Here is a 21,453-nt window from a genome sequence, read left to right as displayed (position 1 = left end):
CATTATATATATATATATATATATATATATATATATATATATATATATATATATATATGTAATCACCCATGGACCAATTTGTATGAGAGTCCTGGTGTTAGCAAGCTCTTCTTTCTGAAAGGTCCTGCAACCCAAGGCTGCGCTACTTTCAGTAGCAGAGAACAATGGACTCCTTTGGAGTGCGAATTGCTTTGACAAGTTCATACTCCCACTGATACAGCTTGTTGAGGAATTTCTGAATGAACTGTGTTGGATGCTGAGGAATGTGCATTGTCTGTAGTATAGTGATCTGTTTTTGATCTGACGAAAAGATTGGTGGATGTTGTGTGATAGTTCTACCATATATCTTTGGACGTAGATACAGTAGGCCGTGTTTTCCTGACTGACTCCATCCACTCCCCTGATTTCTGAACAAATTTTATGTAATGTTTGATAGAGCTAAAAACTTCCAATTTTCTTGATTTTGCTGCAGATGTGGAAATTTGATGTGTTGTTCCAAGAGATTCTAACCAGCCCTTTAGAAAGGTAATTTTCCAGCACCGTTGGTCAGAGGTCTTTCCTTTCTGATGTCTGCCGAACTGATCGCCGAATCCAAAACATTGAGTTCCGTCATAACAAACTTTGTTGCTCGATGCATTGCACTATAATTTTTCTCCAGACCACTCGCCAGGGAGTCCAGGTGAGTTGATATATCAGGTTGTGGAGCCTTAGTCCACTAGGATGGGGATTACGAAACCTCTGGTGGCAGATTTCTAGACTAGAGAGGACTGGGAACAGTGTGAAGTCTAGTTTATCTTGAGGGTTCATATGAAGCTGCTACAACTGTTCGACCCAAAACTGGGTTTGAGGCTGTGGAGCAGGAATGAAATGATGTCTCGCAGAGCTCTCTCTCTCTCTCTCTCTCTCTCTCTCTCTCTCTCTCTCTCTCTCTCTCTCTCTCTCTCTCTCTCTGAAGCTTCTTTCGAGGTTTCAGTGAACAGTTCCGACTCTAAATATAATTCTTCCAGCTATAGATGAGAGACATACAGCCTATACTGCCCCGTCACGTGCTGTTTGAAGCAAACCCTGCACCTGTCTGTTTATGTGCCCTTGGCTCTCACATTCCTAAACCTCTGACATCTGTAGCAGCTTATCTCCATGTCTGTAGTATCCCACTATATCTTACCTGGACACACATCGGCATTTCTCTTGCCCCGTGCGGGATTTTGTTACTCGGGGAATGTTACCCCTGCCTTTAGATTTCCTCTCTGCCTGCAATACCTTCGGGAGCTTCTTCAATTCAAAGTTAGGATGATCGATCCACAGTGTATCCTAGGTCACTAATTCTTCCTTCTGGCCTTCTCCTGATCTGATAAAAACAGCTTTGACTTGGTTTCTTTATATTCAAGTTACACTCAAGGGATCATTTGAGAAGAGAAAGATTTACTGATGAGGATATAAGAGCTCTCAAGGTCTGATGGGAGAGAAGTCTCATTGATAAGATTCACCAATCGTTTCAGTTTATCTTAGTCATCCCTTATCATTGGTAGGCAACCAGTAAAACAGCGCTGAAAATAAAGGATCTAATTCATTCCTATGTTACAATAAATTCCTATTACCTTGAACAGAATACAGTCGTGCAGGTAGGAGGTTATATCAGTAAACGACAGTTTTCTAGAATATTTTATTATCGTTATTACTATAAAATAGAGAAATCGTTGGAAGACATCAAAGCTTACTTTCTTTTCTTCCTACAGTCACAGTCTTTTATGAAGACAGTGGCACACATTTTTTTCTTATCTAACTGTGTGTACAATCTCATTTCCTATAATCCTTTCACTACCGAACTATAGAAATCTCTACATTTTAACATTTTCCTCAACCCTTACAGTGTGACTTCCTTCAAGAGGAACCTCTGTCGGTTCTGAGAAAAGTGGGTAATAATTTCATGATCATATTCGCACTGTGCCCAACGTAAACACATCAGTACCCGAGGTACCCTTGATCAACACTGATCTAACATAATGACCTTCTACCGGCATCATTCAGTAGATCCAACAAAATACAGCCTACAATAAGAGTTCAGCCTCAGTTATTCCATAAAGAAAACCACTTTGGGTGTCCTAAATTTACTATCATCTATATCATGTTGCTCTCCCCTCCAGGTTCATATCACCCAAAGTCAACATCAAAAAACATCTTCAGTGTTTTCTCCTAGATTACTGATCATCATACCATGGTATGCGTACCATTACTGGCCCATAAGAGTCGTGTATATGGTACATTGTGTTAATGTTAGAAGTTACAACCATAAGAAGAATGGTATATCTATAAATCATGTTAATGACCGCACTTTGACAATTTATTTTCCACATATTTCTCAACAGCAAGTAACGTTAGAAACGTAAGATATATTCAACTTCGAAGTATTTAACATTTTCAACTCAAGACTTTAGCTGTAAGATAGTACACAAAGTAGGGGAAATCAGGTTAATGGCAGGCAACTCGAAAAAAATTGGGAGCCACTGCTTCACATGGTTCACAGGTTGTTAACCAGAGGGAGGCCTGCTTCAGATGATGGTTCACTGGTTGTGGACCAGAGCGGACCTGCTTCAGATGATGGTTCACTTGTTGTGAAGCAGAGTGGGCCTGTTTCAGATGATGGTTCACTGGTTGTGAACTAGTGGCAGCGACGTGAGATCCCCTCATGCACCAGCTTGTGTGCTTACTGATACGTTCAAAATGCAGATTTAGAAATCCGTTAAAATAAACCTGATGTGGAAAAACACTGGTTAAAGAATAGAAGATCTACGACACTATCATGGGTAACATCTGGGCTGTACAACATTCTCAGTGAGGAACGCTTTGGTTATTCAGACTGTACGACCTTTAGAGAGGTCCTTCTAGGAGAGCAGTAAAGGTCCGTGTGTATCATCTTCTGGGGACATTCAGTGGCAGAGAAGCTCTTGGGAAACACTGACAGGTGAAGCACTTAGCGCACATACTCTTAAACACTTAAACTTCCTAAACTGAATTTCCATTTTTTTTTCTGGAACTACAGTGTACTTACAACTAGTTCACTGAACATAAGAAACAGTATATACAGAAGATAGAATACACAGAGAGCTTTGGCAAGTACAAAGGCTCTCATTGTTGGGGTAAAGACTTGCTCTCGTGAGTATCTGAAAGCGAAATGCTTCTGCTGATATAGAGATCGAGGACTTCACCACTGATGTGGAGAGTATAAGACGGTTCCCGGCACCACTTCAACACTCCCAAGCCAGGACCGTAGTACTTCTATGGACAGCTATTGCATACAAGAGCAATAAATTAATATGACATATTCTAAGAACTGGCATAACTTATGAGCAGAATCCCTACGTAAAAATATCGTTTACTAAAACTATAGAAAGTAATTTACATTAAGGTAATGTTACGTCAGTTATTCACAACGAGGACCGAGGAACGAGCTCACTCAGGCGCATGGTGTTGGTTTATCATTCCATCGTGACCCAGAAGTCTCCAAGATGTTTAGATAATAATGTTTGGATAGCAGGACTTCTGGAAAGGAGCTGTGTTGACCTGGGATGGTGTAGGTGACTCACAGTTCTCCTGGATGACCAACAACAACAACTCAGGTGTTAAGTTGAGGATGCATCATCCTCCTGGATGTATTGCGCGCGTCTGGAGCCATCGCGAGGGTCAGGTCTGGATCGATCGTCGTAAATCGTCTCGGCAGTTGTTTCCATGATCGAATCTTCACGGTCCTTCTGAGATCTGAACCAGTAATGATCTTTGGGAAAATTCGATAGTTTCACTTTACGTTCTGAGACCGAGTCTGGATGGTCGTGATGTGGAGGTGACCGCTCGAGATCCCCGAGTGACGAGAGCCTCATGAGTGGGTTAATCCTCGAGACAGTCGTAAGAATGCTCGAGGGTAAACTCTCACTGGCTTCGAAGCCATCTGGGTCTCTCCTCTCGTGTCTCATCGATCCGAAATGAGTGAATCTCGATACTGAGGGACGCTCCACGATCTCCGACGACTCAGAGGCCCCGGGGACTCTTGAGGGACTAGCACGTCCCCCTTTTCGGTCGTTGAGTGTCCCCGCACTTCGCCTGTAGACAGCTCGTTCACCAATCCTCGTTTCCGTCTGTCATTGGTCGCGCAGTGTGCTGGAGTCGATCATCTGTCGACGTCTCGAGCACACAATGTAGACTATGATAACAGTGATCAACAGGAGGATGACCGCCGCCAGCACCCACACCGCTGACTGGTACGACGCGTTCTCCGTCCCAGGGGTGATGACTGAAAGAAAGAAAACGATTGTGAGTTAACAGCTGGATGTGCTGTCGCCGACTAAAGTCCCTGAACACACATTTTTGAAGCCTGCCTTCATCAGAAAGATATACAGGGTTTCGCCGCACTTCGACCAGGCGTTGAGGCTGTGTTGAAACAATAGTTGGATACAGATGGTTCTGTACAGCTTGGAAAAGTTGTCAATTCTTGTGTCAGAGAATTAAATTTGTCTCAGAACTAAGTCATTGCCGTATTTCATCTCTATATATGATAACATCTACAACAGTAAATTGATAGACTTATAGGTATACAAACAAACAGTAAGCATCACTTACACTCTCGCACTCAAACAAATAAAAGATTATTCGTATTTGTACATAAATGGGACTCGAATGGTTGGTTACTCAGTTGCTACATCTGAATAACTAAGTTTGTGTTATGTTTGATAACCACTGGCAACTTGATTGCATGCATCGTTGATTGATGGGAATGAAGAGCCAGCCAGCCATTAACGTTGCTATTCATCTGACGATAGCATGTCTGGAGAGAATGACCTAGGATTACATATGACAACCATGACTTGAATCCACACACCTGATTTACTTAGGTTTTATATCATAGATCTGAGCCTCTTCTTTTTATAGTAGCCGACCTGGCACGGGCAAAACATATCCCGACGACAACCTTGGGTGAAAGGAAAATAGGACAAGAAAGAGAAATGAAGGAATTGATCAGAGCTTCACAGGTGTTTGTAGACCTTAAAAGGAATAAAGGTAAGAGGAATACAAAAGAAAATCGGCAACAAACACTGGGTCCTTACGAGGCTATTTGTGGTAGTGGAAAGTATCAGAAGGTATACAAATGATTCAAAGAGAATGAATGATTTGCAAATCAAAGTGTCTATGGAGGCGCAATTAATACAAATCATTGACTTAAAACCGAAATATGTATCAAGTCTATTCTTAAACGTATCTATATCACTACCTACAATCACTGTGATTAGCAAGTCACTCCATATGTTAACAATCCTATTGAAGAAAGAAGTACTTCGCCTCAGCTTCGCTGTTCAAGGGAAGTAGGAGCTTATAGAACGAGTCGAAAAACAGACACAAGAATGAACTGATAAAGATAGACGGACAAACACAGAGGTAGTGTGGTGTACCGACACACCAGCAGGACTGTGATCGTAACCCTGGTACAGTGAAGACAGAGAGCTCACAGTACCTGACGTGGTACTTACTCTGGGAGTCGGTGGTCGGTTCCTCTGTGCCTGTGGTGGGCTTGCCGTCAGGGTTCAGGGTGGCGAGGTAGCCCAGCTGGGGAAGCAGATCGTTCCAGAAGGCTATCTGGTGGTGCTGGTAGGCCTGGTGCACCTGCCCTGACTCCAGTGAGGCGTACGTTGGACTCTCTGGGGTGAAGCGACCCCAGCGTGGACTGTACTGCCCCAGGTACGGGATCCTGAGGGACAATATTGATGTGAAGATCATTGAAGTAAAAGAAAAAAGGTCACCTCTATTGTCGAATTCTGGAACTCGACGCTGCAAGATTGGTGCTGGGATTCGACTCTGTAAGACTCGTGCTGGAATTCAACACTATAAGACTGGTACATTGTAAGACTGATATCAGTAGACTCGACACTGTAAGACGGTGTTAAGACTGTGAGAAAGGTGTTAAGACCTGGCAATGTAAACGTAATCTTGAGACTCGACGCTGGAAGATTCGACACGGTAAAATTGGGTCTAGGTCATGACACAGCATGACTGGTGCTGGCACTCGATGCTGTAAGGCTGGTCATTAGCCAGTCCTCCAGCTTAGCCTATAAAGCCGGAGATTTGATCTCTGGAAGTGTATTATGATAACCACAGTGGGAGGTAAGGTCATGGCACATCTCAGCTTGATAGCCCTTTAACATATACCCTGGAGTCTGCGCCACTAACTCGTCATTTCACCCTTCATACGAAGCCTCCTCACTCTTTTGAAATTTGTCTTATTTCTGTGTCTCGAATCATCTTAAAGTTCCTTACCTACCTTTCGTTTATCTGTCTATCTATTAATTCATCTACCTCTTCCTAACAGTACTCAGAGGGATTGTGTCCATGGTACCATTGGTTCTATCCTGAAGATTAATTCTTCATTTCATGAAAGTGGCGATGCTTACACAAGCTTGGCAAGTACTTCCAACTACATATCAGGAAAGTGACACCACTTTACAGTAGTGTAGCAAGTACTTATGGTAATTTTTACAGGCAGTGACACCAACTGCGCTCATTAAGTGCGGAAGAATGAGTTCCTTGACGAAGCTTTGATTACCTGTTGCTGGCGAAGCTGAAGACCATTCTCTTGAGACTCTGGCTGATCCTCTCCTCTGGGAAGGTCAGAGGAAGGTTGAAGATCTGTCTGTAGGCGGCCGGGGCGAAGAGGTAGGCGAGCTCGGCCCCGTGTAATGCTCCTGGGGTCGTGAGAGGGATGGTGTTACTCGTGATGATGGTGGTGGTGGTGGTGATGGTGGTTGTGGTAATTACGGTAGTGGTAGTTATGGTGGTGTTACCAAACATTATAACAGTTCGTCCGCCACTAATAAACTATGACTACAGACAGACAAAGACACGGACACTCAGAATATCAAACACAAAACAACTTTGAGCAAACATATAACTACTTCACGTACCTTCGATCTAAAGATATACTCAAAAGGCCAGGTCTCTCTGTGTGAGGTGACATCATCCGACAGTTAAGGCCTCTTTGGGTACTGCAGAAGTGGGTCTCTGACTGGTCCGAGTCCCAGTGTAAAAGTGTGCTACAGACAAACCTCTGGACAACCCCAGTGTAATATACAAGATTTCCTGTTTCGGTCACTGCATTGTTGATACTGCTACTGTTATTAGTACTACTGCTCCTGCTACTAATACTATCAAAGTTATCACCATTGCTATCATTAGCAGTGCTTTATCACTACTGCTACTACTACTGCATCAACCACAGCCACTACTATTACTACTACAACTGTTGTTATTCCTATTACTACTGATAGGAAGAGAGCCACATGAAACAAAAGACAGAATATCAAAATGAAGCGGCTTCTAGTAGCATTCCACCCTCTATCTATATAATAATGTTGGTGATCCTGTGTATCTGGAGAAAGTTACATTGCCAGAAAAATGCTATAAATCGCAAGCTAGGCCAGTGGGGTAATGGTCCTAGTAACATAGCAGCGACCGTAAGCAGTGTAGGGTAAAGGCAAGTGGTGACCATGGCGTAGCGAAGACGGCCTTTCAGCAGCAAACCTGTGATGTTGGTGTGTGAGTCGTAGATGTCCCTGGCGAAGAAGGTGTTGACGAAGAGGTAGGTTGTGAGTCCTCTACTCGACACCTCCTCCGTTAGCTTGGCCACCGGCGCCTTGAACATCCCGTCAGTGAACATCTGGGTCAAAATGTCCGTGCAAGTAATGATGGTTGAATGACGAACAGCATGACAGGAATAAGGCAAAATATAAACACAGATATGAAAGTTACTCTTACTGTCAATGTATACTGTAAGGAATAGACGACTGGATGAATGAAGTGATAGAAGTGATGTGAGTATGGTGAAGTATTCACTGATCTATGAAAGTCCAAAGCAAAGTGCTAGTAAAGGAGAATGATTCATGAGTATATAAGAAATATTAATCAAATTCTGTAGCGGTGACTCACACTTTGCCAACGACGTCATACTCTGAGATTTTCTAAGAGTTATTCTTTGCAAATGAAATATTTGTGTCTATCTTTGACGCGTTGATGATATTCTAATATGTTTCCACCTGCCTTGTACTAGATTCGTTATCTCCTCCATTAGTACACTGTATTACATATATTCCCTCCATCGCTATATCATATTACATATGTTTGCTCCATTACTATACAGCTTACCATTAGTCATCCTAGACTTTTGCCTTCTCTCTCGACTTTGCAAATCACCTCCCAAGTCATCCTCACTCCCCTCTTCTTCCAACATTCTGTCTTACTCATCTATGTCCTTCCCTCGAAGTCAAAACGTCCGCTCACCTTGACAATCTCAAGCACCAGCTCGTCCTTCTTGCCCACAGGAGCCCTGTCGAGGTAGGCGTACTCGACCATCTTGTTGATGGCTGCGGCACCGTTGCCAAGGTTGGCTAACGAGGTCAGAAGGGGCACCAGGATCTCGTGGCCGTATCGGTTCAGGTCATCGTAGGTCATGTGACTGATCTCTCTCTTTATGTCTGAAAAAGAGGAAGGTGGGACGTGGGAGGACGACATGTGAAATGCCAGATAACAGAAGACTCGATGGTCTAAGATGTGGCTATCTGCTGGAGGACAGTTGTATGACTTATAGTTGTAAAGGTAAGAGAACATCATGGGTACACGAGGTTGAAACACATAAAAATGAAGCTGCAGAATTCGACGAGTCCCTGCCATGAAGCAATCCCTTGCTACGTGTTCATAAACCTTGCCAGTTGCTCAGTGCCGTAAACACTCCCTCCAGACCGTTACCATGAATCACTTGAACATATCTCTCACGTAATCCAGAATATGGACCATTATTGTGTCTCCCATTACGAAAAATACGCATGAAACAATGGATCACCGCCATAAAACAGTGAACCACGCGAATGAAATATCTCGAACAGTTCCATTGAACCTACCATGCATACCATAACCAAGAGTACTTCTCACAAACCACTTTATGATTCACTTTGTCAACTACCCCACCGAACAGTCAACGACCACTGTGATAAGCCCCTGTAAACGAGTACTTACATAGCATGACGGATCCATCGTTCTCAGAAAGGCCAAGCAGGACGGGTATCCTCCTGTTAGCGTTCTCCTTGACTGCTCTGAGCGGTTCCAAGGGCACCATCCGCCCCTTCTGAGGAAGGTACGTGTCCACAACGGGTGCGAAGAGGTAGTAAGGGTTCCCCTCCTGTAGAGGAGGAAGACATGGTCATGAAACTTGAGAGGAAGATGTAGAATGAGAAAGATGTTGAGAAGAAAAAATGTGGGTATGATATGGAAAGCTAGAGCATTACTACTACTCTGCTACTGCTACTGCTACTACTACTACTACTACTACTACTACTACTACCACTACTACTACTACTACTATTGAGGGTAATGATAATGGTAGTAACATTACTGATAACAATGATAATGGTAATAATGGTATAAATGACATCAATAATGGTAACGATGATAGGAACATGATAAAAATGACAATGATAACAGCAAAAGTCTGTGCCCTCCAATTACAAAAGATATCAGGAAATTAAAAGAATTTTTGCTAAACTGAAAAGTCAGGTTCTGAGGTGAGTTCTGATGCTAAATTCAGTCCCCTGCCAGAACACTTCTTCATACACGATTTGATACTTTCAGTGTTTGAACTGATCTTGTCTGAGCTTTGGATGAACAATACAATCAGACAAGAGTAAATGAGTGAGAAAAAGTTGAAGGATGAACAGTAGTGAGCGGGAAATGATATGTGAATATGCAAAGGTAAGTAAGATTAGTGCATGAAAGGTATAGAAGAATGAGTGGGATAAATGATCAAATAGGAGAATAAGAGAAAGGACTGGATAGGGATAAGTCCACCGTCAAGATATACAGTAAGTGAACGAGGAATATATATATATATATATATATATATATATATATATATATATATATATATATATATATATATATATATATATATATATATATATATATATATATATATATATATATATATATATATATGTAATTATAATGTAACGAAATATAGCAAAGTCTTTTGAAGGAAGGAGCAAATAGGATGCGCTCAGAAGGGAAACAGTTTCCGACCAAGCAGCCGCACCTCAATCAGTCGCTCTACTGCCTTGACAATCTGGTTAACATCCTTCGTCTTGAGGCACTCCAGGAGGTAGGTGGAGCCAGAGACGTACCCGCATCCTACACGCTCCGACAGCCTCCTGGCGGCGTCCCGGGGGCGTCTGCTGAGAGCCCATGGGGACAGGTTCGACCCAGAGAGAAGGATCATCTGCTTGAACGGTCCTGGAGTTAGAAGAAAAGATTTATTTTCTTGTATTGGTCTCCAAAACCTAAAAGAATAGTTTCCAAAACCTAAAAGAATAATGTTTGAGAACAAAAATTTAGCGGGAAGGTAGAAGGAATAAGGAGAGGTTATTTGTCTTTTGTTTAGAACAATTCTGATAAAGAAATACTAGGTTTTCTATCGTTATACATTCTCAATCTTCTGTTGGGACAACCTTCGGAAATTCAATTTATAGACCTCATATGAGAAACAATTGAATTGGGAAACCAGATATATCAAAGCTGTGTCGCGTGAACCAGACTGGGGAGCCCAGCTAAAGGGAAAATATTGACTGCTCTGCAGAAACAATTCTGCCTAAGTTAATGACGAAGTAGGAAAGCCAAGATAACGTACAAAAAACAGCGAATTGTTTGCTGGTAACACTTCCTGGTAACCTTGACCTGAAACGACCTCGGCAAAGACCCTGCAGTAGGTAAAACCTAACGGGTCATTGTTGGACGAACTTGGATGACCTAAGGAAACGAAAATCAGAAAAAGGAGCGAGGGGCGAGAGGGAGATTAATTCCCTGATGGAGAGGTTCCCGGGGAAAAAAAAAGAATCAGGAATTTGACTGGGTAATCGAAGAGCCCCTGTAATATGACCGAGTTAGCTCGATTAAACCCGGGAATTGCCTGCCTCTATGTTAGCTTTCGGAGAAGATTAAACTAAGGTATTCAGATTACATGAAGAATAAATCTGTAGAGGGAGTTTTATCTCCTCAGTGTCTGCACTGATTCAACGACTGTAAAATGAGATGAAAAATGAAATTCCTGTTAAAGGTTAAGAAATGTTTTTTGACCCGAATCGTCAAGTGATGAAGAGACTAATATTGATGGAGGACCGGTGAGCCTTACCACTGGGACTGGTTGACTCTGACCTCGCGTGACTGAGGGAGGAAGGAGGGAGTATGTCATACTGACCTTGGCTACGGGGGTGGACGAGGTGGTAAGCGGCAGAGGCTGCTCCTGCAGAGTGACCCAGGAGCGTGACCCGGCCCAGGTCACCGCCGAACTTCTCGATGTTCTCAGCGACCCACTCGAGCGCCAGCGACTGGTCCCGGAGACCCAGGTTCCCCGGCAGCACACGATCCTGCCATGTCAGGAAGCCTGCAAGGTACCAGGCAGTGTTGAGCAGTCATGCAAATTATTGATGATTTCCGAAATTACTACCTTGTGTGTGTGTGTGTGTGTGTGTGTGTGTGTGTGTGGTGATCAACTTGTACTCTGCATGTTATCATAATACATCCCTGAAGATAACAGGTGAAGGGGTCAGTCCATAGCATGGGTGCGACCAAGTAGATAATTAAGATAACCAGTACTATCTCTCACATGAGGCTCAGGATGTAAATGAGACTCCAGAAATTTTATTGGAAAACGGGAACTCTTGCAGGATATCGGTGATAGGTTGGGGGCGTGGGGTTGGAGGTTGGGGGCGTGGGGTTGGAGGTTGGGAGGCGTGGGGTTGGAGGTTGGGGCGTGGGGTTGGAGGTTGGGGGCGTGGGATTGGAGGTTGGTGGGCGTGGGGTTGGAGGTTGGGAGGCGTGGGGTTGGAGGTTGGGGCGTGGGGTTGGAGGTTGGGGGCGTGGGGTTGGAGGTTGGTGGGCGTGGGGTTGGAGGTTGGGGGGCGTGGGGTTGGAGGTTAGGGGCGTGGGGTTGGAGGTTGGGAGGCGTGGGGTTGGAGGTTGGGGGTGTGGGGTTGGAGGTTGGGGGTGTGGGGTTGGAGGTTGGGGGTGTGGGGTTGGAGGTTGGGAGCGACTTACCGAAGGCATTGGTGCGGTAGTTGATGGAGACGACGATGAGGTCAGAGGCAGCCAGGTCCTGCCCTGGGAACCTGGAGGGGGCAGACGTGATGAACATCTCCCCCTCAACCAGCACCACCACCTGGGTACTGACGGAACCCACGCGGCAGCTGCGGGAAGAACAGACGTACAGGTCAAAGGTCAGCACCAATGTAGGTCAAGGGTTAAGTTCAAATCGGTGGTTAAGTGTTAGGGTCTAACTATCCTGTCAGTAGTTCAAAGAACCTGATTTATATCTCAGGACCAAGGTCATGTGTTCAAAATGGGTCATATCATCCTCTCCTGAAGGTGAGTCAGGTTAAGGCCAAAGGTCAAAAATCTTCTGGTATGGATAAAGTCTGGCAAATGATGATCTTAACAATCTGGAGATAGATAACTACACCAGGTCAATGTTAGAATAGTATGGGATAAGCTTCTGCCTGTGGATCAAAGATCAAATTCTGTCTGCATTTGAGAGGTCAAGAGCTGTTATCAGGAAGGAGGTCATGTTCTTATCATAGACACATTGGCAAACCACAGGCCAGTGCTCAAACTGTACTTCCAGGTACCTTCCAAAAGTCTGAAACATCAAAAAAGCTTAATCTTAAATAACTTCTTATAAAAAAAAGCGACAAAGCAACGAGAACACACGAGAGATCATTTTTCAAATGAGCAAAAATAACAAATTCCTAATGTTGAAGATGACAACTTGTAAGCATCCAGAAAGTTATCTCTGGTAATTTATTGCCAAAACATATTAGGGTGTGTGGCGGATGAGGGATGATTACAGATCAGATGAAAAAGACGCAGACGACAGGGGAAGAGGAGGAGATGAGGAAGCTGGATAGTGGAAGAGGGACGGAGTAGGAAATGAATGGGATAGGCAGGATATACAGGACGGGAGAAGAAGGAATTGGGAATGAAAGGAGAATGAGGGAGTGACAGTAAATGAGGGAAAGGGAAAGGAAGAAGGAGATGGAAGAGAGAGAAGAAAAGAGTGACGAAGGGAATAGATAGAAGGTAGTGAAGACCTTCATGTTTGCGACCAGAGGGAGGGTTGACAAGGGGTAACTGGTGGGGTAAAGCCAACAGAACCTGGGTGACGAGGAACTCCTGTTGGGCTTCGAAACAATAGAGAGTGAGCGACAAGAGGCTTCTGCTGCCTGCGACCAACAGAGCGTAAGCGACAAGAGGCTTCTGTTGCCTGCGACGAACAGAGAGTGAGCGAAAGAAGCTCCTCTTCCCCACCACTAACAGAAGATATAATGGTTAATAACAAGGGAATCCTATTTAATGTTTACCAACAACGGGAAGACAACGGAGAGCCCCTTTGCCTTTACCCAATACATAGGGAGTGCAGAGAGAAGGGGGTCGATAAGGTGTCTGTTTGACTACAGCCAACAGAGGGTGTATAAGGTAGGCTTCAAGAGAAGCCTGATTGACTAAGACCATCAGAGGGCGAAGAGGGAAGTGAAGGAAGGGTGTACTAAGTGGCCCATAGTTCGACTCGTCTCTTTCATCCTTTTCCAAATAATTCGGTCGGAAAATAGGATTCATTTTCACTTAAACCTCACGATGGGCGACTGCGTTTCCACCGCAGGTATTAAATAATACGAAGCCCAAGTGTCTATTGTGTACGTCTTTACCTTTGGATGTAAAAGGAGACTACTATGTGTTTACTCTTGACTGACGTGTATGTTTGCCTATCCTGCCTTTTGGCCTGAGCTTATGTTCAAGAATCATATCGTTTTTCATAAAAGAACGTCCAAAAGTGCAAAGATCTCTAGCGGAAAAGTTTGTATTTAAACTAGAATCAAGACTGGATAGCTTCTATCAAACACCTCTTGATATTTTCACGTGTGAACATTAGACTGAGAATGAGAGAAGTGCCCATCTGATATCTTCTAGAAGGATTGATTGCCCGTCTGTCTAGAATCGTCTGGATAAATGCTGGTTAATGTTTTGATAACAAGGACGGACTGGCGTCACAGAAATGAACAAATTTCTATCTTCGGAGGAGAGACTCAATCTGGTTATCAAACTTTAGACCAAGATCCTCACAGGAGAGACTAATTGAGGTCTTCAACATCTATTTTGGTTGAGATGGCGACGATGAGGAGTGACAAGCAGCGCTTTCTTACAGCAAGACTGGCGACGACCAGTAGAGTCAATCTCATATACGTAATCCACAAAACCTTGCCAAAAATGACTATTCATAAACGTTTAGTGTTCCTTGATAGGTTCATACCCACGAACACAAGCACTGTGTTGTGCTAAGGATTCGAATGCCTGTGAATGGATTCATTTATGTATAGACCTCTGATGTGGGACTTAGCTATATGACGGATGCTCGCTAATGACTAATATTTTCCCGGTTCGCCAACATTCTGGGTCACTCTTGTCATGAAGTGTCAAAAGGCTTCCATGATTACTACGGAATCATTGCTCTTAGATTCTACATATTAGAAGTGATAGTGTTTAGTTGACATAACACAAACAATTTACAGGCGAGAAAGCAAAAAAAAACCTTCGCATCTCGCACTGCAAGCAAAGGATTATATGAATGTGAGACTGATAAAAGAGGCTTCGATCCCTGAGACAAAAATAACACGAGAAAAGACGTGCGTCTCCTATAAGCAACGTGTGTAACAGATGGCGAGCTGCACATACGATGTATGACTATGATACGTAAACGCTCGGGTGTTTATCTAGGCCATGAATAAGGGATAAGTGTTTGCTCTGTGATGTGTGAATAAGTGAAGACCTCTGTTAAAGGATGAATGGAATTGGATATCAAAAGAGGGTCCTTTGTAAGCTACCAGATCCCTCTAGGACTTTAGTGGGATCAAAGTAACCCTTTGGTGTATAAGAATGTTAATGCTATTGCTGTAACACCTCGTAGGTTAGTGTGACTACGGTTATGGGGAGTTCATAACCCCAGACTTGAGTGGGAGGGAAGAGTAATAGGTCTTTCTTGCTGTCACAGTAAGCTAGAATAACATTAGGTTTACTGAAAACGGCTTTGAGATCACACTTTCTACCAAGAGATTATCATATGAACAATGTCTGTTGTTTTCTGTATTAAACCCACGTAATGGTTTTACGTCCTGTCATAAAACACAAGATTAAGACCAGAATGATCTGGTGCACACTTGTTATGGTGACGTAAGAGAAAATAGACTCTCGCTAGATTATGACGAAATATAGCAAGATTAAGATGCCACCTGAGGACATCATAAGACAGCGTATATTCCTGAAACGTGAAGAAGCATAGAACTTAACATGTAGTACATAGCTAGGTCAGATAGTAGACATTAGCAACATACGAGAACTTGTGGTGGAGAGATGAGAACCACGAAGGTCAGAGAGTTCCCTAAAGGAAAGAAGGGCTTGAGAGAGAGAGAGAGAGAGAGAGAGAGAGAGAGAGAGAGAGAGAGAGAGAGAGAGAGAGAGAGAGAGAGAGAGAGAGAGAGAGAGAGAGAGAGAGAGAGGAGTATCTCACCTCAGGTATCCAAACATTGAGGGTGAGGCAGTCTTCAGAGATCTGGACCCCCGTCAGGAAAGGCTGTGGACAAGCGGCACCGAACTCGCTGGCGTACAGGGTACTGGTCCAGCCATCATGACGCTGGGGTGGCTGTAAAGGAGGAGAGACATTACAGCTGTAACCTCGGGAACCACCGGCAGCTGTGATCTGTAACGGTTGGCTGTCAGTTTGGTGGTCTGAGCTTTAACGAGGCGGTCGTTGGCGTGGTTAGATCTGTAGGGCGTGACTGCTTTCGTGGTTAGAGCTGTAAACTAATTGGTTATTAGGAAGACCAGTATGGAATAATTTGTGGTAACGAAATAGTCGTTGGGCAGGTAGTGACGTCATTCGGAACTAATCTGTTGTTCAGAGTGGCAATGAAGAGGCAGTTAGGCAGTTAGAACAACTAAGAGGGAGTAGTTTATGGTTATATATGAAACAAGAAGTACATTGGGTAGTGTAACTATATGAGACTAATTGGAAATATATATAAGCAAGTAGTAATTAGGTTTCTCAATCTATAACACGGAATCATAACTTGTAATTTTAGTTATAGCGGTATAGTTATCAAATGATAAGAGCCACAAGCAGGAGATAATTGGGTAGTTAGAAGGAACAGTCACACATTGGGAGGTAAGATCGTCAAGTGGGACACTGAATTGCCAGATGACAGTTTCAAATGTATCCAAATGGTTGGTGGATGATGTGAATACACGTAATCAGACCTACGTCTTGGCGACGAGTGAATGGTCTACGGAGACTGGTTGAGCTTATTATAAAAGAGAGGTCAACAAGGGTTATAATGAGGTCATTGAGCTCCAAGATGATGATGATGAATACTCTCTTAAGGCTGTTCTGTATGGCGGGAGAGATAACAACGTAGTTAGGGCTTCTTTGATGGCTGAGGGTGAAGAGGAACTTGAGGCGACTGACAGAAATGGAAATTCTTTGATGATCGTAATAAGGAGAGAGGTGGAGGAGTGAGTACCGATGCCGCTACATCCTCACGACCGTCGTAGGCAGGAGAGGAGATGTTGTCACCGCGTTTATTCCTTGATTTTATCAGGGGTTCGAACAGCTTTTGCTGTGGTTTCAACGCTGGAGAATCGTGTTCAAATGCAGTTTAGAACGGCGGAAACTCCAGGACGCCGAGCTGTTTGTGGGAATGGTATAGGAGTACACAGGTAGCAGTTAGTGTTGGTCAGAGGCAGTTTAGAACAGCCGAGTCTATAGGACGCCCCGCAGTTCATGGGAAGGTTATAGGAAAACATAAGAGGCAGTAAACAAGAGTTTGGAGGGCGCTAATGGTCGATACTTACGCGGCGGAAGAGATCAACATAATATTCTCTTTTGGAGGAAAGAAATACATCAAGAGGTTTAGTCTTTATAGACATCGTAAAGGAAGATGTATGTGGGGAGGGGGTTGGATCGTTTGATGTAGGGTTTGAACGTTTCATGTTCGTGAAGCATGGAGTGTTGGAGAGGATCAGGTGGAGAAAGCTTTTAGATGAGATGTATTACGAGAACCCTCGTGTAGGTCTAAGCAAATGTCGAGACCCTAAAGGCCTTGCAGAATGTAGAATCAATTATGGTTTGTGGGGATATATTTCTGGATAGTTAAGTCATTGAATACCTCCATCATATTTGGAAGTGGTAAGTAATATAGAAACATTTATAATGACATTTAGGAATTTTGTGTATGATTGCTAAAACTTTATGTACTCAGACGTGTCGTATATTTTCTCATCCAAACATGAAGATTGTTAGACTGTGTGAACAACCTGCAAGCCTGAGGCATCTCGCTAACCACACCAGAGGCATAACTGCATGTCGTGTGATACATCTGGCAGCTGGTGAGAGAGGCAAGTTTGACCACATGACTCAACTTCGAGTGTCGAGTTAACAGAGAGGAAGGGTTTTCGTTTTCATTGAAAACCTTATGAACTGTAACAGAGAATGGAAGTTTATGATGGATATTATTTTCTGTTGAGATAGGTATGATTTTCTCACAGCTTCATTCACGTCATGTACATGAATGTAGGGTTAATGGTTCCACACACACACACACACACACACACACACACACACACACACAAGACACACTCTTCCTTCCACACACCCATTACCTCCTCAACAAGCCGAGAGCTCATCAAAAGAGACAGAAAATGAAGTGCTCTTAGCATTTAAAGAGACATTAAATGCCATTTTGTGTCAACCATGACCCAAATTAAGGTGGAGATTATGTCAACAACATCATAATGAGAAAAAATAAACCTCATCTGCATATAAATACAAATTATCCAAAATTCCCTCGACCATGTGGAAGGAAACTGTCTTCAATAATTTTCAAAGAAGATTTAATGTTATGGTAATCATCATTGTCTCATGCTCACTTTTGCTTCGAAGAATTGAAGATAACATTCCGTCTTTCTATACTGTTTTGACACTTGCTTGAGAAGGGTTTATAGGAACAAGGTCAAATGACCAGCATATAGGGAAATTCTACAAGACACATATGGAACGTTAATGGACTGTTCTTTGTTCTCCTACATAAGTGAGAACCCCATTTTACTCCCTCCGTTCCCTTCTATTTTTTCTCTCTCTTCCTTCCTTCTGCTTCTTCTCTTCCCTCCGTCCCTCCCTCCCTCCCTCCTTCGCTGCCTTGCCGGGAGCACAAGCGTCTTTCTTACCTGAAACCTGAGGTCCTTTAAGGGGGGCTTGGCGTATGGAATTCCCAGATAAGCGTAAATCTGGCGGCTGCTGGACTGCCGCAGGACCTGCAGAAATACGTTCAAGTTTGTACTGGTAATACACGTTTTCTTTCTGCACCTCACAACAATAGAATATAGAAAACAGAAAACTCATATTTACTCAAATAAAAAAGCTCCGCCACCTGAGACGGAGGCGTGTTTGTGAAGAGGAACTGCAAGAATCCTGGGATGGGATTCTTTCTGATGAGATTCTATCGCTGGGAATGTGTCCACCAGGATTCTGTCCCTTGGAATCTGTCCCCTGGGAATCATCTCTCCACTGGTAATATCTTCACACCTTAGGACGTCTACAGACCTCCAGTATTAACCAAATATCTAGATTCTTACTTTTTTTTGGCATCGTAAGATCGTATTTATCTCTTTTGGAACACTATGCTACAAATGTATCAATAAAGATATAATATGGAATGTGTAACACAGAAACATATAAATCACTGGATCAAAAAAGTGATATACACACAGGAGCGTAAAGCCATAAATCCAATATAAAATATTGAAAGAAACAGGTCCAATAAATCTCGACCTTACACCCTCGACGAATGTGTTTAAATTCTTTCTTTCTTCCATTTAGATTTATCTTCGTTGCAGAGAGAGTGGGCGACCCTAGTGACTTGGAAAAAACATACGAGATCATTTGTCAGTGTGTGTGTGTGTGTGTGTGTGTGTGTGTGTGTGTGTGTGTGTGTGTGTGTGTGTGTGTGTCTACCTAAGATGTCTGACCACACGAGGCACCATGACAGGGGCTCAAGCCAGCAGCTCTCGTAAAATATTCTGTCTTCCCGAGGTGAACACATCCTTGCCACCATTTTGAGGGTAAAATAGTTAAGCTATTTCTCACATCCTGGGTCTGTTTGGAACATCCGGTGACCCTGGTCAGCCTAAGGTCACAATACAAAAAGTAACTTACATGGAGACGTGTATAGGTTGTGTATGCTGGGAACGTTTTGCTCTGTATACATCTGGACATTTGTGTTGCTATTTGTTTCGCTGACAAGCGTACCTGTGTGTGTGTGACGCTTCCTCCCGTCACGGGGGAAAGAGGCACACGCACACACACACACACACACACACACACACACACACACACACACACATACACACACACACACACACACACACACACACACACACACACACACACACACACACACACACACACACACACACAGTGCTTGCGACGAGATTTTGCCAAATGGTGGAGCTGGCGCGTAGCGATCACCGAAGGAAAATCTAGTTACAAAAACGAGTCGTGTAGGCTAGGTCAAGTGTAGAGACTGTATGTATGTGTGGGGACTGTATGCCCACAACCCACGTGTGGTCGAGGTAGAAAGAAAAGACAGCTACCTGGGTCAAGGGTATGAAACTTGACAGTCACTAAAGTGTCTGCTCAAGGCGCAACCGTCACTAAACTTCCCGATACCCAGGTAGGTAGACACGGGCTGCCAGCCAGGGAGAGAGAGAGAGAGAGAGAGAGAGAGAGAGAGAGAGAGAGAGAGAGAGAGAGAGAGAGAGAGAGAGAGGCACTAAAATGCACTGTTGTGGACGTCACTGGTGGCCGCGATGTGAGAGTGAAAGACGGAACAATAACCAGGATGTTTCATGGCTTCAGGTCAGGGTTTTACACACACACACACGCACACACACACACACACACACACACACACACACACACACACACACACACATACACACACACACACACACACACACACACACACACATACACACACACACACACACACATACACACACCAAGGGAGGCAGTACCTGGCCTAACGGTACTCCAGCCATGTCGTTGATGCTGGCGGAGCGGGTCCACAGGGGTCACATAGAGGTCAAAGGGCAAGTGAACTTCCCCCCCCCCCCCCCCCCCCAACATACTCCCCCCTCTCTGGGTAAGAATGGGATAGAGTTTCTCCCAAACGCAAATTGAATGAAGTTTGTTTTGATCCGAACAATCAAAATCTTCTCCAGCATTATATTGAGTTACGAGGAACACCGTCTGTATATTCATAGTGAATCATTCTATTATTTCTGGAAGAATTGATGGACCTTCGTGGTTCCGACTAGACCTAAATTTCATTAAACATGGAAGGGAATTTTTGATATCTTTTTCCCACAAATATTCGCTCCATCAAGTTAGGGAAGGTTTCCTGCAGCCAGAGCCCCGCCAGCACCAGGGGAGGATCACGTACCTCGCTCTGGCTGTGAGGTAGATGATGGCTACCGCTACTCACCCCTTGCACGGATCCCTGGCGAAGTTTGATGCTCGTGTCCTGACCTGCAGATCCACATGGTCCTACGCCCAAGACCACCACCGCCATCAGGGGCAGGACCATGAGAGACCATTTTCTTGGGACCATAGAGATGCCGGGTCTGGTCCTTGACACTGGTCCTGAGAGTGACCATTTTCTGGGAACTGTGAGCAAATGAGGCAATTTCCTGTAGACCAAAAGCATCAGAGACCATTTCCAAGGGACAATACAGCCCCCAGCCTCCTCCTGTGGTCTGGCTGGTGGTCGCGCCATTTTAGGTCTCAGGCCATTGCTTTTTTTCGTCGTTTTTCCACCGAACTTGGAATTACAACCGAGTGTGTTGTGATAGCTTCCTGACCGGGTCTTCCCTGTCTGAATCAAGGCTAGAAATTGCGCGTCCATTCCCGGTATACCTTTGCTGTCCTCACACTTTCACTTTGTTTACATTCATGTTTAAACGTTTGCATCTGTACAATGAAACATTTCTGTTCGAACGTTTCGACTAGGCACTTAAACGTTTTTGTCTAAACACACTTGTATATAAGCACTTCCACATGACATTTAACAGTCGTATGTAAACACTTCAGCAATTGTATTCAAATGTTTCGACTTGACACTGAAACAGTATTCGAAACACGTAGAAGCTCATTAGCTTCGAACATCTTGAGTCTATTGTCCAGTTCTTTTCTATGTCTTTTCAATTCTAATTGATCTTGAATGTAAGAGTTCGTGCTGTTGTCAGTAACGTCACTTTTAGTGTTGTCAAAGC

At 43.8% G+C, this 21,453-nt stretch overlaps 1 protein-coding gene across 1 annotated transcript in view; it reads right to left on the bottom strand.

The window, feature by feature from the left end:
* Positions 1–1,656: 1,656 nt before the first annotated feature.
* LOC139755852 (venom carboxylesterase-6-like) overlaps positions 1,657–21,453 on the bottom strand; it is a 26,695-nt gene continuing 6,898 nt past the window's right edge. The window contains 13 exon segments of the mRNA XM_071674470.1: positions 1,657–4,285; positions 5,517–5,734; positions 6,587–6,725; positions 7,561–7,696; positions 8,317–8,510; positions 9,049–9,211; positions 10,121–10,317; positions 11,279–11,464; positions 12,118–12,238; positions 12,240–12,266; positions 15,638–15,769; positions 18,349–18,435; positions 20,667–21,453. The exon segment at positions 20,667–21,453 is cut by the window's right edge and continues 107 nt beyond it. Of these exon segments, the coding sequence (XP_071530571.1) occupies positions 4,134–4,285; positions 5,517–5,734; positions 6,587–6,725; positions 7,561–7,696; positions 8,317–8,510; positions 9,049–9,211; positions 10,121–10,317; positions 11,279–11,464; positions 12,118–12,238; positions 12,240–12,266; positions 15,638–15,769; positions 18,349–18,435; positions 20,667–21,086 (2,172 nt within the window). The 5' untranslated portion in view covers positions 21,087–21,453 and the 3' untranslated portion in view covers positions 1,657–4,133.

The sequence above is a fragment of the Panulirus ornatus genome, chromosome 20 (genome assembly GCF_036320965.1).
Source record: "Panulirus ornatus isolate Po-2019 chromosome 20, ASM3632096v1, whole genome shotgun sequence".
NCBI lineage: Eukaryota > Metazoa > Arthropoda > Malacostraca > Decapoda > Palinuridae > Panulirus > Panulirus ornatus.
The sequence above is the reverse complement of the archived record's forward strand: the minus strand, read 5'-3'. Positions and strand labels throughout refer to the sequence as shown.